General features: G+C 40.0%; 1 protein-coding gene across 2 annotated transcripts in view; it reads left to right on the top strand.

Moving 5' to 3' along the window:
• NKD1 (NKD inhibitor of WNT signaling pathway 1) overlaps window positions 1-25,363 on the top strand; it is a 110,082-nt gene that overhangs the window by 71,970 nt on the left and 12,749 nt on the right. Inside the window, exons 5-6 of one of the 2 annotated variants that reach the window (XM_079315799.1) lie at window positions 14,545-14,651; window positions 17,147-17,242. In XM_079315799.1, the coding sequence (XP_079171925.1) occupies window positions 14,545-14,651; window positions 17,147-17,242 (203 nt within the window). The remainder of the gene's footprint in view (window positions 1-14,544; window positions 14,652-17,146; window positions 17,243-25,363) is intronic. The other variant, XM_079315800.1, reaches the window with a different exon arrangement.

Genomic DNA, 25,363 nt, shown 5'->3' with positions numbered 1-25,363 from the left:
GATATTTTCTGTTTTGTGTCAGCAGAGAAGCTAAAATGGCAGGAATTGAGTGCAGGATCAAACAGTGAGTCACTCTTCTGCTGTGGAGACAGGCAGGGGGCTCAGAAAGACAAATCTGCTATTTGTGTGCTCAATAATGACATTCCAGTTCTCCCTCAACTCTTCTAGGCCTAAGTAAGCTTCTAATGAATTGTTCAAGAGTTTTGCTCTTGTATTCCAGAACTTTTTTCACCTCCATTCCCTGGACCCTTTCAGAAATGTTTGCAGCCAAAACCTGTAGACCAGGAGAGCTTTCTTACCTTGACCACTCCATGTCTTTCTGAAATGACCTGGGGTTTCTCCATCTTGTCACTTGAATATTTAAAAACTTTTCAGACAGTTCAGCTAAGGAAGGAGCTGATGCAGTCCTCTGATGCAGACATTGTATAAAGAGGTGATTTCTTCCTTGTCCCAGTACAAGCTCTTTGGAGCCCTGTGGGATACAGCTGCCTTTTGGAGTTCACAGTGAAGTTTTGAGCTTCACCTTGATACCTAACCTATTGTCCCAGTTATTTATGCAATAATATGATTTCTCATGCCACTGCTCTCCTGAAAATATGACCTAAGTATTTGTATTAATCAGAAATCTGCATCTCTTGAGATCAGTCTAGTCCTGTAGCTGTCAGAGGAGCTGCCTCTTACACTGATAGCAATCTGTTCCCTGTTTCATTTGTCAGCTGAGGGTGATGTCTTGATTATTATTCTCTCAACAGAAGACTGGAGAAGATCCAAGCCTTCCTAATGCCTTATCTGAACATGATATCCAAAGCCCTGCTGAAAGCAGTGACACAGCTTGGCCTGAATCAACAAACCCAATATTTTATATGCTTCCCAAGACAGATGTATCTAAATCCCTAGATGTGAGACGTTCCCTGTTCTTGTTCTCTGTACCAAAAAGTACAAATTATTCAGGTCATCTTCTTGCCCATTGATATTAGAAAACCCTCCAGCAGAGTTCAAAGCCCATGTTGTTGCTGAAGAAAAATTTAGCAGATCTGTAAAAGAGCTACTTGTTGCACTTTTCACATATTTACAAATGGTTATGGAATATTTAGATCAGGAATTAAAGCATTCTGTATCCAGCAAAGCAGAAGAGTAGTTTGTTATATTCTTAACATTGTTGCATGTTTTTCAATGTTTTACTAGTGTGTGCAATCTGTCCTTCACATCTTTTTCCCCAGCATCCAGGGAATCTGTGGTCAAGTGGGAGCTGAGGTGTGGTTAGCAGTGCTCCAGCATGGACAGCTGTGTTGCTATGTATGCCTTTAAATAAGAACTGATAAACTAACAAGGAACCTATAACAAAGAATGAGCTGGTGGTTTAAGGCTGCTGATCTTATGCCCAGCTCTGACAGGCTGCCTAGACCCCCCAGCTGCCTGTGCTTCCCTCTCCACGCTGATCCCATCCAGTGGTGGGAACACGTTGGCTTCCAGGTGTGTGCTTCCCTTTGCAGGGGCTGCAGCAGCAGGGGAGCACAGGGGAGCATCCTCCCCAAAGCACCTGGCACTGAGGCTGCTCCTGTGTGAGCTGACTCCCTTGCTCTCTCTCCATTCAGGAAAGGCTCAGTGAAGGATTTAGATTTAGCTCCTGGAGTTTTCTCTAAAGTTAGTAATTAGAAGAGCATTTGTTGTGTTGTCAGCTCAGAGGAAGGGTGATAAGGTGTGGAACTTGGCCCCATATTGTTTCTAAGCTAGTCAGCAGAGAAAAACTTGAACAAGCATTTTTGCTAGTTTTAGTTAACCTTCTACTTGCCTAGGGGACACTTTTTATTGTACTTTGTTAATTTCTTAACTTAATAAATTAATGTATTGTTCTAAGCTGAGCTGAGAATAGGTAATAAAAGGCAGTAATTGCAAATTGCATTCCTCTCCCTAGTTAATGATTTCAGTTATAAAAGTTATTTTCTAAAGCTTAAATAATTTCTGTATTTTATACACATGAAATTCTTGTGTATTTATAGAAAAGGCATAGACTGCATCTTGCATATGGGTAAATTTTCATTATGTTGGCATCACTGTTATTACATGTATGGTACTATTGATGCAGGCTTGGTGCTTTGTAGAAAATGATGGTCCCTTCTCTCTCAGGTTCTTAAAGAGAATACCTATTTATCCCTGACAGTGCAAGTAGAGTGTTAGTAATTCTACCTTAAAAGTGCTCCTGTGGTCGGGCTTCTGGGATGTTATATGGGAACTCTACATTTTAATGACTTGTTGCTAATCCTGTGCACTTACCATAGATTTGCTATTCATGAGTATACACTGTGTGACCACCTCAGCCTGCTGATCACTTGCTCACCGGCTGTATTTTATCCAGCTCCCGAGAGGTTCCTGCTGTATCCTTTCCTACTGCTCAATATGACATGGAACAACTCTGGAAAACGTCTTTGGCCACAGGGTGACCTGCTGGCAGCAGGCAGCAGAGTGTGACAGGCAGCAGGTCCCTGCTGGGGCTGGCACTGATAAGCTGGTTACTGTGGGCTGGAAGGAGCAGCGAGGGACGTGGGGAGTGGGGAGGAAGGAGCAGGGAGAGTGCCAAGAGAAAACTGCTTAGTTTGGCAGTTAGAATAAAAGTCACCAAAGAACATGAGACTGGTAGGATTAGCAGAAGTTTTCCTGTGGTTGTGCACAGATCCAGGAAATTATAAGAAGCAGGTAGGCTGCTTGCCATGAGTGGGAGGAAAATCTTACGGCATGAGGCCCTTTAAAAAAAAAATTAAAAAAATATAAAATTGTACAAGTGTTTCTTAACATTAGCTGTTCCAGTTGAGGGGGGTTGGTATTTGGATCAGAAGCTTTTACTTCTGGAGCTGCTGTTTCAAGTGCAGCCAGGTCAGTAGTGATGAAAGCCTGTTGCCATCCAACGGTTGCCCATGGCCTGTGTAATGAGTTAGTGGTCTCCAGGTGTTTCCAAATGAACCTTTACAGTGTGTCTAACAGCTCCCACCCATGTTGGCAGGCAGAGCACAGAAAGGCAGTGAAAAGTGGGCTGTTAGGATGCCTCAGAGGGTGAGCTTTCCTCCTCACTCTGAGCTGCTGCTATGTGGAGAGCATGTGCTCTGCTCCCTGTGTCCTGCGTTCCCTGCCTTTAGCTGACACCCCAGCTCCTGCTGCTGCTGCCTAACAGGCTGTGATAATACATGGTGTCTTTTGTCTGTGGTTTGAGGGTGTTTTGAGTTATAGTCCTCTGCATTAGATGGGAAGATCATACCTGCTGCAAGCAGTATTTTCACAGTGATCTCTGTGTTCAGCTGGGAATTTGTTACACTGAACACAAGCAAGTTGCATGTTTGGTTCAGGAGCAGTGTAGCAAGGCTGGGAATGAAGCTTGGGATTTTCTGCAACCATGTTTGTCCCTTAGAATATGATAGTTTTAAAGTACAGTACACAAGAAAGCCTTCCAAACTTACTAGTGGTCTATATTATCTGTGATAGCTGAAGAAAGCTAAATGTTAATAGAGAAGTGAACAAGCACTTGAAAAAAGCAAAGAATTGATCCTTAATGAATGTCTTAAATATGGAAAGCTTTAAAATAATATTATGTGCATGGTATTTGTAATAATATTGTTTTTCCATGTTTTTTCCATCTACCAAAGACTGGCAACTTTTCCTTCTGCTGTGGAGAAGCTAATGCTCTTCCTGAGTGGTCATTTAAAAATAATCAATTAACAATAAGAATATTCTTTTATTGTTAGCTCTGGGGTAGTCATGAACTAGTTTGCTAGGAGGCAAAAAGTCACCTGTTGGAAAATCTGTGTCTACAGATCTCTTGTAGCATGTGAGAGCCAGACCATCAGGGTGCACGTGGGAAGAAGAATCAAAGGCCAAAAGGGTGTAGCTCAGGGAGATCTCATCAAAGGCAGGAAGGCTCTTGGATTTGCCTTTGGCATCCCAAAGGTGAGTGAGGCATGGAGATGGATGTCAGGCAGCACTGTCAGCACCCACAAGGGGTTGCTCACATCAGTGAGTGAAGCTCGAGGAAAGGTGCCCTGTAGCAGGACTGAGGAATGGGTGCCAGGGGTGTGAGGTTTGTGGTTTGTCTGTGCAGCTTGCAGGGGCTGTGCCTCAGAGCTGTGTGCTCACTGCTGGGTGAGCTTTGGCTGGGGCTGGGCTGGGCACAGACCCCTGAGAGCAGAGCAAGGCTGTGCCCAGCCCTGCCCCAGCTGCCCACCCTGGGGGCACAGCGGGCACAGCCTGAGCCCAGCTGGGGCTCTCCTGCTGGCACCAGCTCAGTGTGCCTGGCAGTGCTGGGCTGGGCTGTACCTGTCACAGGGTCCCATGCCTGTGGTCAGAGATAAAGCTGCATTGCTGGACATGGGCAGCAGCACGATAATGTAACTTCAACTTTGCCCCAGGACATCCACCACCAAGAACAAAGAATGAAATATGGGAACAAGTCAGGAGTTTGAAAACAATCTCTCTGGAAACATGATGAATACCAGTGGTTTCATTTATTCTACTTGAACAAAGGTCCTTTTCTACTTTTAATTTCCCAGCAACGATTATTACCAGTTATTTTTCTTGTAGCTTTGACCACAGTTCATGGAGGTTTTATTAAACATGTTTTTGAAAAGTGATTCAAAATGCCATTCTTCTCTGACTCTCTTGTGACTCTCTCTTTTATTTTCTTTTTTTTTTTTTTCTATTTTTTTTTTATCCATGTGAAGCTAGTGCATATTTCCAGTCAAAGATTTTGGAGTAGATAACACTGTCATGCTGGTGTTCCTAGAATTATTCCAGGTTTTTGGCCTTATAACTGAAAGAAGTTTTAGCCTTTAATATTTCAGAAGACAACATACATGTTTCAGATCCCTTGCCTTTACATGAAACACTGCACACATTTTTAGCTCATTTTTGGATACCTTGAACATTGCATTTAATAGGCAATATGTCCTGCTGCAGCTCCCAAATATTCCTGATGTTGCAAACTTTCTTGTGTTTCATGACCTGTGACAGAGCCAGGCAACTGAGCTTGAGTGCAGCCTTTGCTGGGCTTTGGTAGCTTTCTGCAAAAGGTTTTTGTTTGGATGCCATGTGTGTGATTCTGTTAATGCCCTTCTCTCCTGCCCGTAGGGATTTCACATCTTGGAGTGTCTCGTGTGGAAACACATTATGACAGGATTGAATACTTCTTGCATTTCTGGGGCTGAGTTTAGGAGCAGTTTTATGGCCTGATAGATGCAAAGTTAGAGAGAAGCCTGAGCCTGTGCTGGTTAGTTCAGCACAGCACCCTCTGAACCGTGCAAACAGGGCTGTGCAGATGCAGAGCTCTGGAGCAATTTCCATGACAAGCATGTTGCTTTGCCAGTTGCTGTTCCAAATTCAAAGTGTGTATCAGTCAGGGTGCTTTTGTGTGTTTCAACTCCACTTCTGCTGCAGTAGCTACAGAAACCCAAAGTTTTACCTCACCAGGCAGAACAAGTGCCCTTTGTTACCTAGACAGATTACAGGTTTTTCTAAAGTCTGCTCTTCATAAAAGCCCAGCTTGAACAGTGGAAATTCTGACTTGCCTCAGATACTGAGGAGACTTTTATAGTTTCAAGTAGCTCCAGGGTTATATTTTAAAAGTTGAATTTCATCACATGTTTCAAGTTTGGTGGAAAAAAAAAGGCATGATATTTTTAGCAGAAAAAAGTCCCCCCACACCTTTTTTCTTAACAGATGTTTCATCTCAATCATATCCAAACCTCAAAGCACAAGTAGCAGTCAACCTTATTCTCCTGTGGAGAAAGAGATAAAATGTCATTTGTTTGGAAGACAAGCTTTTTTTTGTAACCACAACTAGTTTGTGAGTAAAAGCAAATAATAAATGCAGCACTGTGGGGTTGTGGAAATGAACCTGAAGCAACATTTCTGTTCTTGAAAGAGCTTGGAGTCCAGCTGCTCTTGTTAGATGGAAAGTCCCAACCCCCAGTCTACAGAAAAAAAAAAAGAACAACAAACCAACAAAAAACCTACCAGCAATCAGTTTTTTCTTGCTTTATAAATCTGATCCAGCAATCCAGGTCCTTTCACCAATAAAATACGTCATCCAGGGTTCTCAACTTTGTACCAAAAAGGATTTAAAACTGTAAAGGTAACAGAGAGAGAGGAAAGGAATAGTAGTTGTAAGCTGAAATGTCCAGAAGTAAAAGTGCAGCTACCCAAGGAATTTTCAGAGGGCTCAGGGGGAGTGGAGAGCATTTCTGTGCCTGGCAGCCAGGGCTGCACTCAGGGCTCGGTGCTGGCACAGGAGCTGCAGAGGGGAGCCAAGGCAGCCCTGGGCTCTGTGCAGGAAAAATATATTTAGGAGGCAGTTAGAGTCCATCCAAAGGATGGGGAGGCATAAAGCTGCAGTCTGGTTCTCTGTACTCTCCAGGCTTCAGGTGGTTGGGTCCAGCCTCAGTGAAATTTATTTCTCTGCATGATTAACAGTATATGGTGTGTCATCTCAGTACCATTCCTCACCCATTCATAAATATGAAAAGGGAGAGAGACGTGCACATGTATGTGCTGGACTACTAATATTAATGACAATAATGCTTTTCTCTTGTTTTGTGGAGCAGTCTCCATTCTCCTCCCCCCAGAGTAATATATATGGCTGTGAGGATGGGAACACTGAACCTACTACTGAATATTAACTATTAAAGAGTTGTCAGATCTGTAACAATTCATCACAGCCAAAATAATGTTACAGCATAGGTCGACAACATTGCTCTCTATAAGAGATTGGTTCTGTGAGGGTCAGAGTGACAGTCATCCTCATGGGAGGCAATTCTGACGAATTGAAAATTGCAGTTCAGATACCTTTAGAGGCTGTTATCACAGCAAAGGTGGTGGAAACACATTTTTCTTATTGAACATCTAAGTTAGATGGGAACGAGTTAATATCAAAGCCTACATTATTAATAACATTACCTGCTCAGTCTTCATTTGAATAAAGGGTTATGCAGGGACTGGGTTCTTCTTTCTCTTCCCTTGTGTATCTCAGGGGGAAAAAATCCAAAGAGACAAAGACAAAGGAAATTTAAGATATAAAATCCTATGTGAACATGCATGCCTGCAATTTACACTGAGAATGGCTTTTTAAAAAGCAAAATTGTTACCAGTTACTAACCAAAATCAGTGTAGGACCAGCTTTAGAGAAGAGAGGTCTTTTTTCTTTAAGTCACAAGTGATCAGTTGATGTCCCCATCTGTCCCTGTTCAGTAACAGAATTGAAGGCTGCACAGAGCCCCAGGGACATCCAATACTGTAAGAAGGTGGTAAGTGGTCCATATGATACTGACACTTTTCACTTCAGGAACACTTTTCCATGTTAAATGGCACAACAGGCTGCATTCTGTTCCTGTGGATTTTGATATGTCCACTGATCAAACAAAAATCTTCTACAGGTATCATCCTGAACTATTCTGACCAAAGTTTATGGAGATTCTTCTCTGTTTTCATCTTCCCCTCCTTTCCCTCTCTCTCTCTCTCTTTTTTTTTTAATTTTTTTTTTTTTTTTTTTAAGATAGGGGTGGGGAATGAGAAATTATCTTCTTTGATCTCCAATGAGGAAGAAAAAAAAAAAAAAGACTGTTCTGTTCAGGCTTTTGGCTAACACAACAAACAGTGTTTAAAATTTAACTTTGCTTAATTAATTAGTAATTCTGTTTAGTGCTGTCTGATCTTCATCCAAAAGGTATCTTGAAGCTTGAGAACTGAACATCAAAGTGTTTTGGGTGAAGATGGTCAAGTAAGGCATTTAATCTGGCAGTTTCTGTTGATGAAATACAGCCAGTTGGGGAACTAATTGGAAAAGGGAATCATAATCTGGCAAAATTCAGCAAACTCCCTCCCTTTAGCAAACTCATTTCAGAGAGAGTGTGAGAAATCTTGGTTTAGTGTTTATGCATGCATGAGTTACACCCTGGCTAGCAGAGAGAGACCATAGTGTCTTTTGTATCTACATCTTTAGTATGAAACTTTTTTGTAAGGAAATAGCAAAAAAATCTACCCCCTCTCCCCTGCATAATAGCCAAAAAACCAAAGAAACAAACAAAAAAACCCAACAAAAGCAAAACCACCAAACCAAAAAAGCCAAGCCTAGATACAAACCTGTAAATCTGCATCAAAGTTTGGAAATATTTCTACTTAGAAATGTTAAATTATTGGGATTGGTGAAAGGAATTGAATCTTTAAGGGAGGTGGTCTTGCACAGACCTGTGAGTTTGACTTAAATTTATTTTGTTCTCTGAATTTTTGAGTGAATTTCAGTTTAGCCATTCCTCACAGTCCTAGTAGTGTCTTGTCAGTTAGACCCATGCCTGAATATTTAAAACACATTTTGATTGTCTGTTTTTGTTGGGATTTGGTTTGGGTTTTTTGCTTTGTTTTGGTTTGGTTTTTTGCAAGTTGTCACAAGGTCTGAGTCACTACCCCTGTGCTCTGTCTCCTCCTGGCCAGGTGCTGGCAGTAGGTCTGGTGACATTGTGGCTTTATTTTCCCTATGGTGTGCAATTGGGCCTTTAATTTCTGTTGTGACTGTCAGCAAGAACCATGACATAGAAGAACATGGGTTCTCTCCATATTTTCAGGTTGAAATACCCATCCCAGATTAGTAGGAGGCACTGCTAGTACAACTTCCTCTAAATTGGTTTTGACTTGTCCCACTGGATGTAAAATGGACAATTAATTTCCCTACAATAAGTTTCAGAGGAGGCAGCTTGATCTTTGTTGTTTTGAAGGGTGTGTCTAATTCATCAGCTTCAGCTTTCAGTCAGGCAAAGCTAAATACATGTTTCTGGCACTGCCCCAGGACCAGCCTGTTTTTCTATGTGCTTGTTCTGGTGGCTGTGGAGCAGGAATGTTCTCCCCTGATCCCGTTCTCCCTGTGTTCATTTGCCACTGGAGAGGAGGACCTTTGCTCAACAAGGTTATCTCCATCAGGGATATATTTCAATCAAATCAGTGGAATAAAACAATGTGTGTTTAATGGGGGTGATGTTTCTTAATCCATGGCCTCCAGGAGAACTTAAAAGTGAAATCTGAATGTGAATGTAATTGTTAATTAGAGGACTTCTCCTCAGTTTAGACTTTCAAACGTGGTTGTTATTGCTCTGGTTGTTGCGCAGTCAGTGAGGAATGTCAGTAATGTTTGTCAAACCTGATTTGCAATGAGAAAAATGTTGGCAGAACCAGATAACTTAGACATCAGAGACCTCAGATAAAACAGTGAAATTAATTCTGTTTCTATCCCTTTGGTTCTCATAGTCTCTAAGTCCTGCTGCATCTGCTAGGTCTGTAAATTGGAAGGGAAACCCTGACCCCGTTGATGTCCATAGGAATTTTTCTACTGAGCTTGGCAAGCTCTTTGATGCTCAATTCCACCAGCTGAAGTTCAATTTGACTTCTTATAGAAGTGCTTATGACTTCTCCTCCTTATCTTAATAGGTAATTTTTAAATTTTGCTTTTATCCTACTCCCCCACATGTCTCAGATTCTCTAGTGTGTGTTTTGTTGTTCTTTTTCCCATGTACAGATAATTCTGTCCCTTTGCTTCTGGTAGTAGTTTTAAAGAATTGCTGTGGACTCCAGCCTATCCAAAATGAGATGAAATCTAATCTCACTTCAGAGGTTTGGTTTCATATATGGCAGGTGCTGAATTCCACAGGCAACATTTTTGTCAATTTTTTAATTTTACCTTGACTCTGGTATCTCCCAGTAATGACCCTGACATTAAGATAGGGTAGAGACATCACTGGTAATGTGCAGTCATAATTCACCACTGTGGAATTGCACAGCTTCTCCCCTAGTTCTGCTTTTTGAATGAAGGTGATACAACAATCACATACCTTTTGGAATGGCTGTCCTTCCAAAGAGGTTCTGGAGTTGTTTGTCTATTTAGCCTGAGTTTTCCTGACTGCTGTGCAAAATTTGGAGTTGGTAGCCCAGACTTGGACATTCAGCAGAGTTGCACCCTTTGATTCTAGCCTCAAGATCTGTCAATCCATCTGACTAAAATGCAAAGTAGGGTTCCAAACTAGAGTGGAGCTGTCCTTACTTTGAGAAGGCAGATCATTTGACAAAGCACATGGTCCTTTGCTGGAATGAGCCTTTGAGAAACGTGGAATGACATGCTACCAGAGTGAGGGTGAAAGTTTCAACAGTCACTTTTCCACCTGAGTGCAGCTCTGTTTTGGTGTTTTCTTTTTCTCCCTTATTGTCAGATGCAGGATGCAAAAGAAAAATGTTTTGTCTGCCTGAAGCTTACTAATCTAACCTCATTCAATACACAGAGCACAGCAATCAGTTTACCTCACTTCTGGGATATTTTGGTGATTCCTAAGGAGCATTTTGAATTATTGCCCCCTTCCCTTAGGAATGAAAAAAAAAAAACCCCAAACCTGAAAAAAAGGCTTTATTCTTCTGGGAAGAGTCTTAATATCTTTAAACTGGTGTTCATTCTCTCGCTGTTTTCCTCCCCCACTTCAATTATGAGCAATTGGGTGGTAGTAATTAACAATTGTAGAGAGAAACATCTGCTAGTACACTTAAGCCAGTCAGTTTGTTTTTCGTGAAAGAATGGTATTTCACAATTTTTCCAAGTTAATATTTTTCCTTTATTGTCTTTCCAATTTCAAATATTGTCCAGACGCATTTTCATAGTGTCTTAAGGTTATAGAAGTGAATACAAGACCATTAATAATGAGCAAGAAAGGAACATAATAAAGAAAACATATGCAATATTTCAAGTCATGAAACATTTCTGTTAGGGAACATTGTTTTTGAGAGCATATGGTTATTCCCATGAGAAGCAATGCATATACTTTTTTTTCCTTCCAGTTGCGGATTCCCACAACAAGGGTATGTTTCTCTGTGTATTTGTCCATGTAGCACATTCTTTTTGTCAGGACTTGTTATCTGAGCAGGGAGGTAGGTAAGTATTTTTGCACAGATGATGCATTGTATGCAGACCTATTTCTGATGACCTAGGCTTTGGAAACACAAGTCTATTAATTCTCCACACTCCTTTGAGATAGCTATCTTGTCTGGTCTGGTTTAATATCATTGGCAGAGCTGAAAGGAAGTTCACATTGTGAATATATCTGAACCTTGGCATGCAGCTCACTGGTGGATCTCTGTTTACAGGCTGCCAGTTTTAACTGCCCCAGCAGACATTCTCATTTTATTTATAAGTAGGCTCTGCATGTGTTTGTATCCCTCATGAAATTGAGCACATGTCAATAGTCAAAACTAAGTATAGCAGCAAAATACCAAAGACTTCTCCTGTCAGACAAAATAGTATGTATTTTAAAATGTTCATTGGGTTTGGATAAGGCACATGGGGATATATGCACAGACACATTATTTGATCACTCGTAAATACTATTTTAGTATCTCCATATTGCCCTTTAAAGTTTCCTCAGTTAGATTTCATTTTTCTTTGCTGAATGGAACTTGACATCAGGATGAGATCACCAGATTTCCCCATTTCATTTGAGCTCCAAAATGAGTAACTGATTTCAAAGGATAATTCCCTGGAGCAGCAAGGCCAATAAGTTCTTCAGATCAAAGGTCAGCAAACCTCAAAGAGGATAATTTCTGGCATACAGTATTTAAAGTCTCCCAAGGAGTGTACTGCAAGATGTATCTCCTCCTTCCCCAATAGTTGAACCCTTGTTTTTTGAGAAGACTAATTTGTCAGTGCACGTTTTTTCCTCTGTTACATAAATTATACATTAAAGTGAAAGCTTCCTGTCTGAGCACACAAACTGTACATCCAGAAAGGTTGTTAAGTGTACTGGGGAAGGGCTGCTCCTGGCAGCAGAAGGTAACTCTGTGCTGCTCCTCTCTGAAGCACCTGCTGGTCTGGGGAACTCTGGTGCTCTGTGCTTATACCAGGGGCTTTTAGCACAGTGCAGGAGCATGGTGGTGGAAAAGGGGGAATGCTTTGTGAGACACTTTGCTTTGACAGAGCACCCAACAAAGGGCACTGTGGCAGGGAATGGTCACCTCGTGCAGGATCTGCCTCAGTGCTGTGCCTAATGCAGTCTGCCATGCCACTGTCATTTGGGGTGCTGACCCTCAACACATAAAAGGCCACTGTAGAAGTCTTTTGGCTGTCATGCACTTTTAAGCATTTAAAACAATGTATGATAACAGGAGTAGATTTTTTTTTTCCGTATGTCTGTTCACTGTCCTGAAGGAGCTGTGGGTCATACCAGCCCAGCTTTCATTTATGTCACATTCCCTAGAGCAAGACTGGCAGGGATTGCAAAAGCCTCTTTTGCAGAAGTTTTTATCAGGTTCTAACTGTGCATATGAAGAACCATTGTACCAGAATCACTGGTACAGATGAGGCACTGAAGATCCAGGAGTGTGTCTAATAGCAATGAAGAACCACTACCAGTGTAACTGTCCTTGTTATGAAGGCCCAGGTTACCTTTTCATTCCCTGTTGATTTTAAAATGATTCACCAAAGCTGGACTGAAGTAGACAAACAAATGTTGTCTTTTGTTGTATGGGGGTCTTTTTGTGACCTTAGCTTTGAACTTCTGGGAATGTGGAGTTGTATTTATGGGCAAAGTGAATATAAAGCAACGGCACTTTGTCAGATACACTTCAAAGTTAGTATTGGAAATAATACTTATTTTCATACCTGTCTTACCTGTGATAAACCCTAGACAAAAACCCCCTAAGAAACAATCCCTGCTTGTTCTGTAACACCAGCCTAAAGGAATCAGGGAAGAAACTTCTGTGAAGCTGCTTTGTCTTCCTTTGTCTGACCTTCCTACTTAGCTTATGTTTGGTGAAAGGAATCCTGACATGACTTGGAGTAGAAATCAAAGTATATCAACACGTCAGTATGTGTACAATAAACATCATTGCATTGGTATAATGCAAATTACATGTGTGTGTTGGGAAGCTGGTGTTAGTAAAACATCAAAACCACCAGTAAGTATCAAAGACAGGAAATTCCCAAGGTCAGCATTTCTACTTTTTTCCCTTTTCTTTACTGTACATCCATCTTATATAGTACCACAGTTTTGAAAACAAACAAACAAAAGTAATAGAATAATGTTACATTTAAACAAATGAATGAGATTATGGTATGTATTGCAGTGTGACAATGTGAATGTTTGGGCAGAAATCCTCTGGAATTTCTGAGAGTATGAAGCTATGGTAATGGGATTTGTAAGAGGTTTTTTGTGTTTTTTTTTATTTTGTTTGTTTGGTTTTGTTTTTGGATTTTGTTGTTGTTGATTGGTTGGTTTCTTGAAGCTTATTTTTCTATTTTAAACATGAAAGAAAGTCCTGGAAGATGGCTAATAAAATATCTTAACTTCTAGCATGTTAGTGACTTGCTTTCCTGTAAGAATGATTGGGAGGCAGCTCAGCAGTGTGGAACAGCAGGAGAGCCAGTAAACCCAGTTTGAAATGGGTCACCCTGAACTAGAGGGGACCATCATGTCACCTTTTTTGTAAGGAATCTGACTTGATTGAACTGGTACTTAATGAGATGCTACTGCCAAAGGCATCCCCAAGAAACAGTTCCTAACATCATATTAGGATAAAGGCTTTGGGTAGATGCAAATGTTGCAGTGCAAGAAAAGAAAATGCTGACTTTAGGACCTATGTTTTTGCAATTTTGCTGGGTTTTGGGAAGTTGGAAGGATTACTGCTATATGTAATGTAGTATGGGGGTAACATTGGCAGAGGTATGTGGAGTGTAAAAAATCACGTCTAAAGTCTGAGAGTAGGGTTAAAAAGTCTTTGTATATTTTCATAATGCTAATGAAGATAGAATTAATTTTCTTCAGATATAGAGTTTCATCATGTGCAAGGCTGAATGCCCCTACAGAAGCCAAAGGAACAGCTATTAAGTTCTAGCTTTTAATCTACATGAGAAGTGTATATTTTTCTGTTATATATCTGATATATGTTATGATATGTTGTGATAGATATTAATATTGATGCTCTTTATGAGTACTATTGATTTATGCAAGTGCTTGATGTTTTAACTTGAAACTTGAGTGAAATATGCTATTTCATGCATTGAAAAAATGCAGCTTAACCTTTTTGGCAGGTAGTGTTGCCTTCTTGGAAGGCATGAAGCTTTGTGTGTGTTTGAAGAGTGAAACTGGAACAGAATGAGGGCTTTATTTCAGCTTCATTACTTCACTCACTGCTGGTGAATGTGATGGGTTTTTGCAATGTGTCAGAAACTTTCAATATTTTGCAAATTATTCGACTTATTTGCAGTAACAGTTCTGCTATTTTATATTCTCATAATACTGTGTTTGAACTTCCTGTGACTCTAGTGATGTTTGTAGGAGAGGTTGTGTACCAAAAGCTGTTGGTAGATTGTCTGCTGAAATTATCCCAGATGTGTAGCGAACACAAAAGCAAATCAAGTATAATGATCCTCTCATACAAGTTTGCTGATACCAATTTCACCCTAAATAGAAAGACAGATTTGCAAATATGAGACTGCTTTGACATTTCCTTATAAGCATTTTTTCTTAAATATGCTTTTCGCAGTGGCTTTGCCTCCAGAGAAGACAGATGGAGTTTGCAGTGGAGATGAAAAGAAAGCAGAAAAAGAAAGTGACACACGCACAAGTTCCAAGAAGCAACTGAAATTTGAAGTAAGTCCTTTGTATTTTAAAGTTGCACTGTACTGACATAATTATGGTAGAAAAAATAACCTGTGGACCAAATAGTGACATCTGATGAATGTTTATTGCTGCCAATGTTTGTAGTGGGTACAGGAGGCATCAGAACTGGCACAAATCAGTGCCTCACTATTGGTGCTCCATATGAGGTGATTAGTGACATTTATTCCCAGGTTTGGAGGAAATCAAATGATGATTTATTTCTCTGCAGTATCTGAAATGCAAAGTAAGAAGAAGCTCTCAGTTTAACCCTTTATCTATTAAGCCAGCTACCATATTATCAAATCTTTAGATTGGCTTTCATGGACTATTGCACTTGGTTAAATCTGCCTAATGTAAAAGAGGCCTGTGAAAGCTTCTGCAGTGATTGATCTTCTGTGCCCAGGTCTCCAAAGTGAAATAACCCTGACCTGCTGCATGGAAAATCCATCTGATCACCTGGCAGACAAAGAGGAAAGATGATGAGTCCTATGGGTTATTTCCTTATAGACTTGCAGACATCCTATAATTGTTAGATATTGTGTGTAGTTGGCAGATTTTGTTTCTGTAAGGGTGTGTTTTCATAAATATGAGTATGGAAACATGCAGTCAACCAGCTAGTGGGTTGTCTGTCTTGATGAGAAGGAAGATATTCTGGCACCAGCAAAAAGCAGCACAAGTATTCATCCCTGCACTCCAGCAGATATGGCAAACATCTTCCTTTCAGTGCTGTCAGCCTCTCTGAGTAATGACCTTTGTGTTTCTTCAATTGTTGTTTAAAAGACCATGCAGCCACCTTGCATCGTGGCTGGAGTGCTCTTTTCCTTCTCAATCTGGTGCATTTTTTTGTTGTTTTAAAGCAGATTAGGGGGAGGTAGGTTTCCCATGGAGGTGTTCTATGTGTGCCTTCTGGGGCAGTGACTTTTCTTCTTCTTGTTTTTAATTTTTTTTTTCCCTTGCACAGCTATAACTCCCTGTCTAGGCCCATTTTATATTGTATCTCTAGTAGCAGACATTTGCAGACAGGAAAGGCATGATAAATTGCAATTAGCAGTGCCTTGATATTTGAACATTGGAGGACACCTGTCAACATGGTTGGTGCCAGAGTAGCTGGAGCTGCACTGCAGCAGCAAAGTCTGCGTTTGTTCCCAAGTAGTTCTTGGCATGCCATAAAGGTTAGCACTTGGTTCTAGGCACCGTGACTAATGCAGGGAAGGTTTCCATGGCTCTTAACTAAGCACTGCACATCCTCACATAAAGATGTTATGTTAGGCAATGTGGGACAGGGAAGTATTAATATGTGGCAAGAAACCAAGTATTGATATTTTTTTCCCCTTGTTCTACAAATGAAAGTTTTCCAGCAATGTAAGCTGGGAGCTGAGAGACTGGTAAATGCTTCAAAGGTATAAAAGAATCAGAAACGCAAGTGTTGCAACAAGAGGTCTAAAGCTGAGGTGAAAGTGATTTGGCTTTTAAAGGTGCCGGGAATGTTTATGTAATACGAAACTGTGTTTCCACAGTGGAGTGTGGGGCACTTGGCAGCTCTCAGCCGGGCTTGTTACAACTGAGAGGAGCTGCTTTGAACTCAGCAGGGGACGGGTGCCCATAGCTGCTGTAGGGAATTGGTTTCAAGTCAGAAGATCAACCAGGTGTTTTGAGGTCTATCATGCTGAAGCTATTTGGGGCTGTTTATTTTACTTGCATACAGTGACTTTCATTTTAATTGCACTGTAACTTCTCTGTTTTGCCTTTTTGTGGCTCTGGATAATTCTGATTGCACAGGGCTTGAGAGACAGCAAACCATTTGCACCCAGGTGACTGGAGTCAGTCAAAGTGCATCCTTTGTTCTTGGTTTTGGTTTGAGGATTTTTTTCCCCTTTAACAAATTGATTCTTTCAGGCTTTCCGCAGATCACACTCCCACTAACAGAAGCATAGTTGAAACAAGGAGCAGGCACTACTCCCAGGTTGTTCTTGCCAATTCCAAGGCAGGCTCTATTTCAGGAGCTTCAGTGGCATGATGTTGTACTGCACTAACTCTGACAACCTTTGCCTGTCAAATATCTGTGTCAAGGACAGGTCTCTCTGTTGGGGATTTGTGTCCACACTGCATTAATCCTTATTCCTGGCCCTGTGGTGTGCCACCTCCTCTGTGAGTCTGCTTCTGTTGCCTTCCTCTTCCTGAGTTAAGCGTAGTTTTCCTTCTCACAGTCTTACTGTGTTTCAACAGTCCTCTTGTACCTTTTCCTGTTTTTTACAATGTAGTAGAAAGCAAGTAGAGAATTCCCTGAGGTGTAGCCCAGAGAGCTTGGAGTGTTATGTGATTATGGTGGGACCTCTTCGTTGTGGGGGACAGAGCTCTCAGACATGTCCTGGAGCTTCCCCCACAAGGGAGGGAGGAAGGAAGAAAGCAACCATCCTCCTACAGAGCCTCCTCTGCAAACAGGCCATTTGCTTTAGGTAATCAGCTGCTCTTTGCATGTTTCTTAGGAATTGCAATGTGATGTGTCTGTAGAGGAAGATAACAGGCAAGAATGGACCTTCACACTCTATGACTTTGATAACAACGGAAGAGTCACACGTGAGGTAAGCAAAGTACAGCTGCCCCTTTCTGTGCAGCCTGCTAACAAGACAAGTGTTTTATAACAGGAACAGTTTTTCTACTATGAAGTAGAGGTGTCCTGCCAACTTAAACAGCAGTTTCATGGACCCTTCCCTCCTAGAAACAATCCCACCAGTAGTTTACTGTTTTCAGATCTACTGTACCATTTTTTAAGCTGGTTGTTGTTTAATACCTGAGATTAGCCTTTAAAAAATTGTACTGGCATTTGAGGAGGAAAAATATCTGAAACAACTGAACACATTGTCAAAATAAACCCCTGCAAATGTATATTGTTCTGGCTTCTCTCCTGCTTTTCAGTTAAGCTAACCAAATAGCAAGGTTGCTTGCTGACATTCTTTCCAACAGTACTAACTATACTCTTATATTGTTTTCATGAGTAGTGGGCTGATCTCTGCCTTTTCCTTCCAAGTATAAATAACACTGGTGATGTTCTCTGGGGGATCATAGGGAATGGCTGTCCAAGCATACCTGTGTGTATTTTTTTATTATCAGGATGTCTTCAAGCCAGATAAGAGGATGTTTGGATTAGGATATAGTCTTTTTTGAGAACTATTTCTGCCCAAATTGAATGATACTTCCTCTAGAAGAATGTCTTTTACTTGGGATTTATGCTATGTGCTGTCATTGATTTTTGTGATGTGTGTTTACTGGCTCCCATGCCTTTACATAATCAACTGAAAATCAAAGGCTTTTTCTCTCTTAGATCAAATGCTGGTGCCTGTGACAATTGCTAAAAACTGTTTGAAAGTAAAAGGGCAAATATTGGAAGTGTAGTGGCCTTAGACACCAACTGAGGGCAGAATATTTTTCTGTAAGTCTGAAGCAAATTTCTTTTGACATTGCCAAATGTGGTGTTTGTTCAGGGTTTTTAACATGTATTTGAACATCATTACAAGGCTGTTTTTATTGTCTCTACTCTGATAGTGCTTTGAATAGTCAAGTGAAATCTGTGCACCTCATGCACAAGAATGAGCAGATGAAAAGTTGCAGGCTAAGTCCAGAGTTTCAGATAGGAAGATGAGATAGAGAGGGCAGGAAGGGGGAGAGAGATGAGGAAGTAGTATTGTATTTGTTAATGTTTGAGAAACAGAGACTAGAAAAAGGAAATAGCTTGCTTGAAGTCTCACAAGAACCTAGTGGCAGATTGAACCCAGGTCTTTCAAGACCCAAGGCTAAGTCTTCATTAGAAGATTATTGTGACTCTCAAAAATAGGGGAATACAACAACACACAAAACCCAAACCCACACACATGGGTGTCTTTTACATTCAGGCATGGAATTCCCATTAATGTCAGTGGGGGTTCCATGTGCTGAACATAACGAGAATATGCTTTCAAGTATGTATGCAATAATTGCTTGTGATTATGTGGTACACCAAAGAGCTTAATTTGACTGTACTTTGAGAATATTTTACAGCCAAATTCTACCTCTCCCTGCTACAAGAGCAGACTATAGCTTAACTGAAACCAAATCAGTGCAGGGATTGAATATTATACTGTTCTGAGGTCTGGAGGTTGCTACATTTAGGTTTGAACCTGTGCCAAAAAAAATTCTTTCAACAAGGGACCAAATAGGTTGATAATTTTCAGCTCTTTGCATGTGACCAAAGATAGAAACAAGTAGTATGCACCATTCCAAATCTTCCCCTTTCTGTCACACACTTTTTCTGCAAACTGTTTCAGAGCCATTTGTATAAGCCCTGGTTATCTTCTTGGTTATCTTTTGTTGAATCCAGATGCAATTTATGAGCGGGTTTTTGAGCAAGAATGACCAACAATAGCAGCTCATGGATAATCCTGGCCACAAAAGAGGAATTTTAGTCTCTTAATATGCCATAGAATTTCTTATTCTCTTGGCCCCTGGGAGATGGGTAGGCACAGTGTACCTGATACTGTCCTTTGCTAAGCAACTCTGCTCCTGCTCCAGCAAATGACTTCACTTGGGGGAACATTAAACATTTGAATAGTTTCCATTAAAATGAATAAGAGACATGTTTTCATTTAAAAGTATGTGAAGTACATTGCTGGAGCAGGGACAAAATGGGCAGTCTGAGCAAGAGGCAGATCTGTACCAGTGCCCTTTAGTGAGCTGATGAAAATGCATTCAGAACCAGTCAGCTTTTCTTAACAAAGGTCCAGTGTTCTGGTGAGAAAAGCTTAATATGGACCTTTTCTCATTCTTGGAAAATTTCCCTTTAATGTCTCCTGGATTTATATCTGGATTTAACAGAGAGATGAATTTTTTCACTTAGTTTTTTTACCTGTAGACCTGGAGGTGATTTACAAAAAGAAGTCAGTAGCATTATTCTTGCCTTTCACCACATTGTAAAAGTGAGACAGTGGAAAAGAAGTAGCTAGCCCACCCAAAACCATTTCATTTGATTCCAAATAATTGTGTTCAAAACATTGTACCTCATGTCCAGAGAGTTTCCAAAGGAATCCCCAGTATTAAATTAAGTTTGTAAGACACATAGGTGGGGAGCAATTTTACTGATGGGATGAATGGACTTTTTTCATTCAAATGTTTAAGAATTGTGAATAAGGTGCATACTTAGTTGATACAGCTTCCCTTGGGTTCTGCAAAGCGACAGATCACTGCTAGAGCATTCAAATTCCATTTTAGTGAAATTTCTTCTGGATTTAACAATGTCTTCAGAACTTAATGCTGCTTTGATTTGCTCCTAGAGTCTGTATGACTTATTCTGTAGTCCTTATAATTTGAAATTCACATCTAGTCATGCTTCTTGAAGAGATACACCCATTATGAAAGCATAATTATTGGGATGGCAAATTATAAATTAACATTACTGTATGTTATTAAACCTCTGCTTTTTCTGTCACAAAGATGACCAGTTCTCAATCCCTTTTGGTTTAGTGAGAGATAACTTTTCCTGCTCTAATATGTATATTACAAAACTTGGCTAATACCACTTCCCTTCATTCCATAAGCCATAAGAGGACAATTCATTATGTACAGCAGGCCTTTTTAAAACTGACAGCTGCACTGTAATTATCTTCACAGGAATATTTGTAATCGGACTTGAAACTTGGATAATTGAACTAATGTGTTTTGATCCGTGAGGTTTTATACTGAGCTCTCTGAATGTAATTATACTTCATAAACACTAGCTTTTTCTTTTTTAAATTTTTTTTTAATCAGCTCCTTGTAAAATTGAGTTTCTTTGGTGAGTGGCTGCACAGGAATAAGCACACACGGTAGCTGCTTGTCAGGACAAAAAAAAAAAAAAAAAGAAATCTTTTCTAGAGGAGCTTTTGAGCAGATAGCAAGTGAAGTTCCTTTTGTGTTCCAAATAAGAATGATTCAAAAATGTATGTGATCAAACAGAGCTGATGCTGCAATAAAAACATCCTGCTGTATGTAGAAATCAGACTACAAACAAAGTACAAATGAGACATTTGTATTTATCTTTTTCCAAGGGAAAGGTAATGAAGTGGTATTGATGTTTCTCTTCATGCATTTTTAATGCTAAAATTGTTCTTTGTATCTTACATTAAATACCCGTTTTTCCCTCTTATGTTTCCTTTGTGACTTGTTCTTTGCCTTTTTAGATTTTTTTTACTCCTCCTATGCTCTGATGAATAAAAAGACTTGAGGTTATATCTGCATTCAGAACTCAGCACCAATCACTGACTTGGGGAAGGATTTGACTTTTTTGGGGCAACCATTTATCAGCCTTACCCTTGAAATTTGTTGGTTTTCACTGTACTAACTCAGGATACAGAAAGAGCAATTAAAAGGATAGAGGAGCAGGGCCTGTCTGTATCTGTGGCCATCATTTCAGTCATTAGAGATGGTGGCTTCATGTCTGATAGAAATATTAAAAGAAAATATAACTTTTTCTCTTGGTTTTAAGGGGAGTCCAAAAGTGCTCTCTCAGGCAAGCAACAGAGACTCAAACTGAATATTTTCATTTTATTAAACTCTTTGGCTTTGGAGGTGTTATGTGGTTTTGTTTTGTTTTGTTTTGTTTTGTTTTGTTTTGTTTTCTAAGGGGAGGCTGGTAGTTTAGGGTATTTTTGGGCGTTGTTTGTTGACTGAGTTTTTTGGAGTACAAATATCTTATTCTGGTAAATGAACTCTAATGGAAAAACCCATTAGTGTCTTCTACAAAAATCTCTAATTTGCTGACTAGTTTTGTGATGATAATCTATGCTAATATGGGAAAAATAAGGTCATCCCTGTACCACTAATATTCCTTAAAAATAGAAAGTAATACCTGGAATAAAGACTTTCTCAGTCTCACATATGTTCTGTAAGGACTGAGGAATGCTTCAGTATTCTTATTCTTTTTTCAGACTCATTGGTTTCTCTGAGTGTTATAAATTACTGTTAATCTCCTACTGGAGATCCATAAAGTATTCTGCAGATAGATATTTGAGTGTAGCATACATTTGTGGGCTTGTCTGTTTGCTTTTTAATATTTTGAATGGAAATATTTTGGGCAATATATTAAATTCTCTCTTCCTAATATACTTTGTTGCATTGGCTGCTTGATAAAAAAAGATGAGGTTTTCACCCTGGTAAAACCAGCCATGGTGTTCAATGAGCAACAGATAAATAAATCTGGGTATGGCATTTGCTGGCTGCTTGGATACTACTCAATGAGCATTTGTTTTCCTCTCTGTGGAAAAATATCAGTTTCAGTTTTTGTACTTGATTAACCTAGAGATCCCAGCAAAAATTCTGCATTCCCTCCAAATATATTCCATTTGCTATAATGGAGAGAAATATTTTTATTTAGTCTAAAAATCCACTTTTTGTGGGGGAAGGGCCGAGCAGTCTAAAGCAAAACAGTTGCAAAATCCCATGATTTGTAAAACTCATGATTCCTTGTGCAGAAATATTTGATTCTTTGGTAGGTGGGCTCTGAGTCATGCTGGTTTATGTATCAGACAAGAGGACCATTTAACTAGGTTTTATTCTTGATCTTTGATGCTAGATTTCTTGAGGATGGTGAAATGCACAAGCTGTTGTGTAGAAGGTAAAGCTGTCTCAATTATTTAGGCAGTTCTTAAGCAGATTTAAATGCAGATAAAGTTCAGTGGGACAGCTTTTAAGAGAAAAAAGTCTGTTGGCAAGCTACTGGAAGATGAAAATACTTTTGGGGGTAAATATGCATGTAACCATAAAATACAGGGTGTGTAACATATATCTTAATGGTCTATTGCTACCAATTTGTCAAGTAACCATTACTATATTAGCTGCCAAAATAGGGCTGTGAGGAAGGAATTTTAGTCACAGTTGAAATTTTATTGACAAAGGCCATTCCCAGTAGATCACTGCCTCAGAAATTCATATGAAGCAAAAATTGTGAAGCAACAGGAGGCTCAAGCTGCCTTGTAGCTGGTACCTGCTCAGCCAGGATCACAGTACATGAGACAGAACAGATCAAAACTGTCAATTTTCTGAAATTCCCAACCCCAAATTAGGACCACAAGTAAATGAATCCTATAATAATCAGTGGTTGTCAATATTTAAAAGATCAGCATTAAGTGGTTGCTCATGGCTATCCCTGACCTGGACCTTGGGACACATCCAATGTGACAACCACGTTCCTGCAGTGCCAGAACACAGAGTGCAGAGCTCCGTGAGGGGAGCTGCATTAAACACACACTGCTGCCTTTGCCTTTTGTTCTGTAAGTCCACAGGGTGCTGAGTCCTCTCCTCAGTCATTTCACAGCCTGGACATTAATTTGGGTTAATTTGGGCATGTTTGCTAGAGACATGTAACTTGTCCTGATGTGATATGTGTGTGCACATATTTGTAACTTGCTAAATTGTGTCATGCAAGTTTGCCCTTCCCTGACAGCCTTTGGGAATACTTTATAAACTGCTGAGTCAAACAGCTTTTTGAGAAGACCCTCAGAGAACATAAGGGGCAGATTGTCAGCCTGTTAGCAAGTTAGACCTCAACACTGAAAAAATTCATATAAAAGGACAATGGATTTTTTTAAACCTGTGATTAAGATAAAATAGACTAGATGTACAAACATCTGGCTTTACAAATATCTGGCATAGCTGAAAAAAAGGAAGAAGGGCAGATTATTGTGAATGAAAGAGTTGATAATAACCTCTTGATAGCAGCCTTGTGTGGAAAGATGACATGTTGGCTAACCAACACTTGTCCAGGAATGTGTGGGAAAAACCCCATTCACCCATGTGCTGAGTGTATGGAGCCCAGTAAAGAATAAATACCCTGCTTAACTAGTTTGTTGAAGGAAAAAGTTTATCAAAGTATAGAATTATAGCACAATGCTCCTAGAACATGACTTATGGAGGAATATAAAACAACAGATATGGCTTGTTTATCTGTTTATGTGCTTGCCTGGGTTTTTCATCTTAGATGAAATAAAAATCCAGCCCTTCAAGCTGGCTGTCAGATGTGGCTGTTTCTGTCCACATTTAGAGGTCTGGCTAGGTTTCAAATGAGGGAGAAGGGAGATGTGCTAAAGAGCTCTGAGGTGCCCACCAGATGGACACAGAGCATTCTGTCCCACACTCAGGCTTTGGACAGTGATTGTCAAGAGCATGGAAAACAGCTACTGATATGTAATAGTAGCCCATATAGACTCTTGCAGCAATGAGAGAAAAAATATCCCTGGAAAAATAAAAGCGGCATTGCAAATTCTGCTCTCTTTTTATGAATGTATTGTCTTGAACTTACAAGTCTGGAGAAATTCCCCTGAGTGCAGAAAAGTTAGAGAGGTTACATGTTAAGACAAAGTCTGGACCCCCTAGGATTTAGTTATTCATTCTTCCTATTGAGCTGGAAAATCATCTACTGTAATATCATTGGTCCTGCCCATAAGATCAGTATTTCCCTAAATTCTCTGTGAGTAGAAATTAATGTTTCTGTGTCATCCGTACATCTGGCTCTATAATGAGGACTGTGTTGGATATAAAGTGGTGGGGGGGGGGGGCCTCCATTAGGGTGTACTAAACTTGGAGTTGCCCACGTTGTAGGTGTGACTCCTGAAATTTTTGTGGAGATTTTGAATTTTTATAGACCTGACTATTAATCCTCAGAACCAGTTATACTTATTAAAAGATGATTTAGGTATTTCCTTCGTGCTTCCAGGCATCTGGAAAGAGTTTAGGTAGTAGGAGAGATCAAGGAAAAGAAAGAGCAGCATGGAGAAGTTCTCAGATATGCATTCAGTGGGCTCTTTATAGCCTGCAATGATCAGAATGATTCATCAGAATGCTTTGGCCTTAGGTTGGTGCCCAAAACCAGTTTGGGTAAAATCTTTTTTAGGAAAAGCAGTGAGCCAAGAGATCCCCTTTTCATCCTGGCAGTTTAAGGCAGTGCCCTGTTTGAGCCTGTCTGGATTAAATCAACCTGAGAGACCTCTGAGCATCACCAGCTACTAAACAGTGTTCCTCCTGTTTGAAACCATTGGCTTGTTAAAATTGGCTGGTGTTCTTTCCAATACAGCCAGACATGTGAGCCTCTGTTCAGATCCCATTGCCTTCAAAGAGATCTGTGAAGAAGCTGCTGCAATAGGCCTGACTGGATAATATTTGCAGTTCAAAATGTGTGTCGTTGAATTTTGTAAAATTAGCTAGACCCCAAAACATTCAGACAGACATAATTTATTTCCAAACCTTTACAGGTTTAGAGTTCTGCTACTTTTCTTACTGATTTTTCTCTATATAATCAACCATTTAACTATGCCAAGGGAAAAAAATAACAAAAGCAAACAAATAGAAAGACTAATATCCAAGATTTTCTTCAATTGATGTATTTGTTTTGGCCATGTGAACTCAAGTTTTAGTGGAGTATTACTGATTAACACTGGATTCTGTGTAAATCAAAGAAAAGAAAAGGCAGAACACCATTTTGCAGATTCAGAGCTCAGGAAACCTGCAGATCTTGTAGTGTTGATATTGTTTTGATCTTATTTGCCCCAATTCAGAAACCTGTTTGGTGAAGATTGTAACACTGTGCAAGTTGAAGTTTTCTAAATTCAGTGACTTTTGAGGATACTTCAGCATGTAATAGTGCCAAATCCAAAACAATGGTAAGCTGTAGTTTTCATGCCATTTTCACAGTACTGTATTCT

Source organism: Erithacus rubecula (genome assembly GCF_903797595.1).
Source record: "Erithacus rubecula genome assembly, chromosome: 12".
Taxonomy (NCBI): Eukaryota; Metazoa; Chordata; class Aves; order Passeriformes; family Muscicapidae; genus Erithacus; species Erithacus rubecula.
Note: the sequence above shows the minus strand (reverse complement) of the source record. Positions and strands in the feature narration are given on the sequence as shown.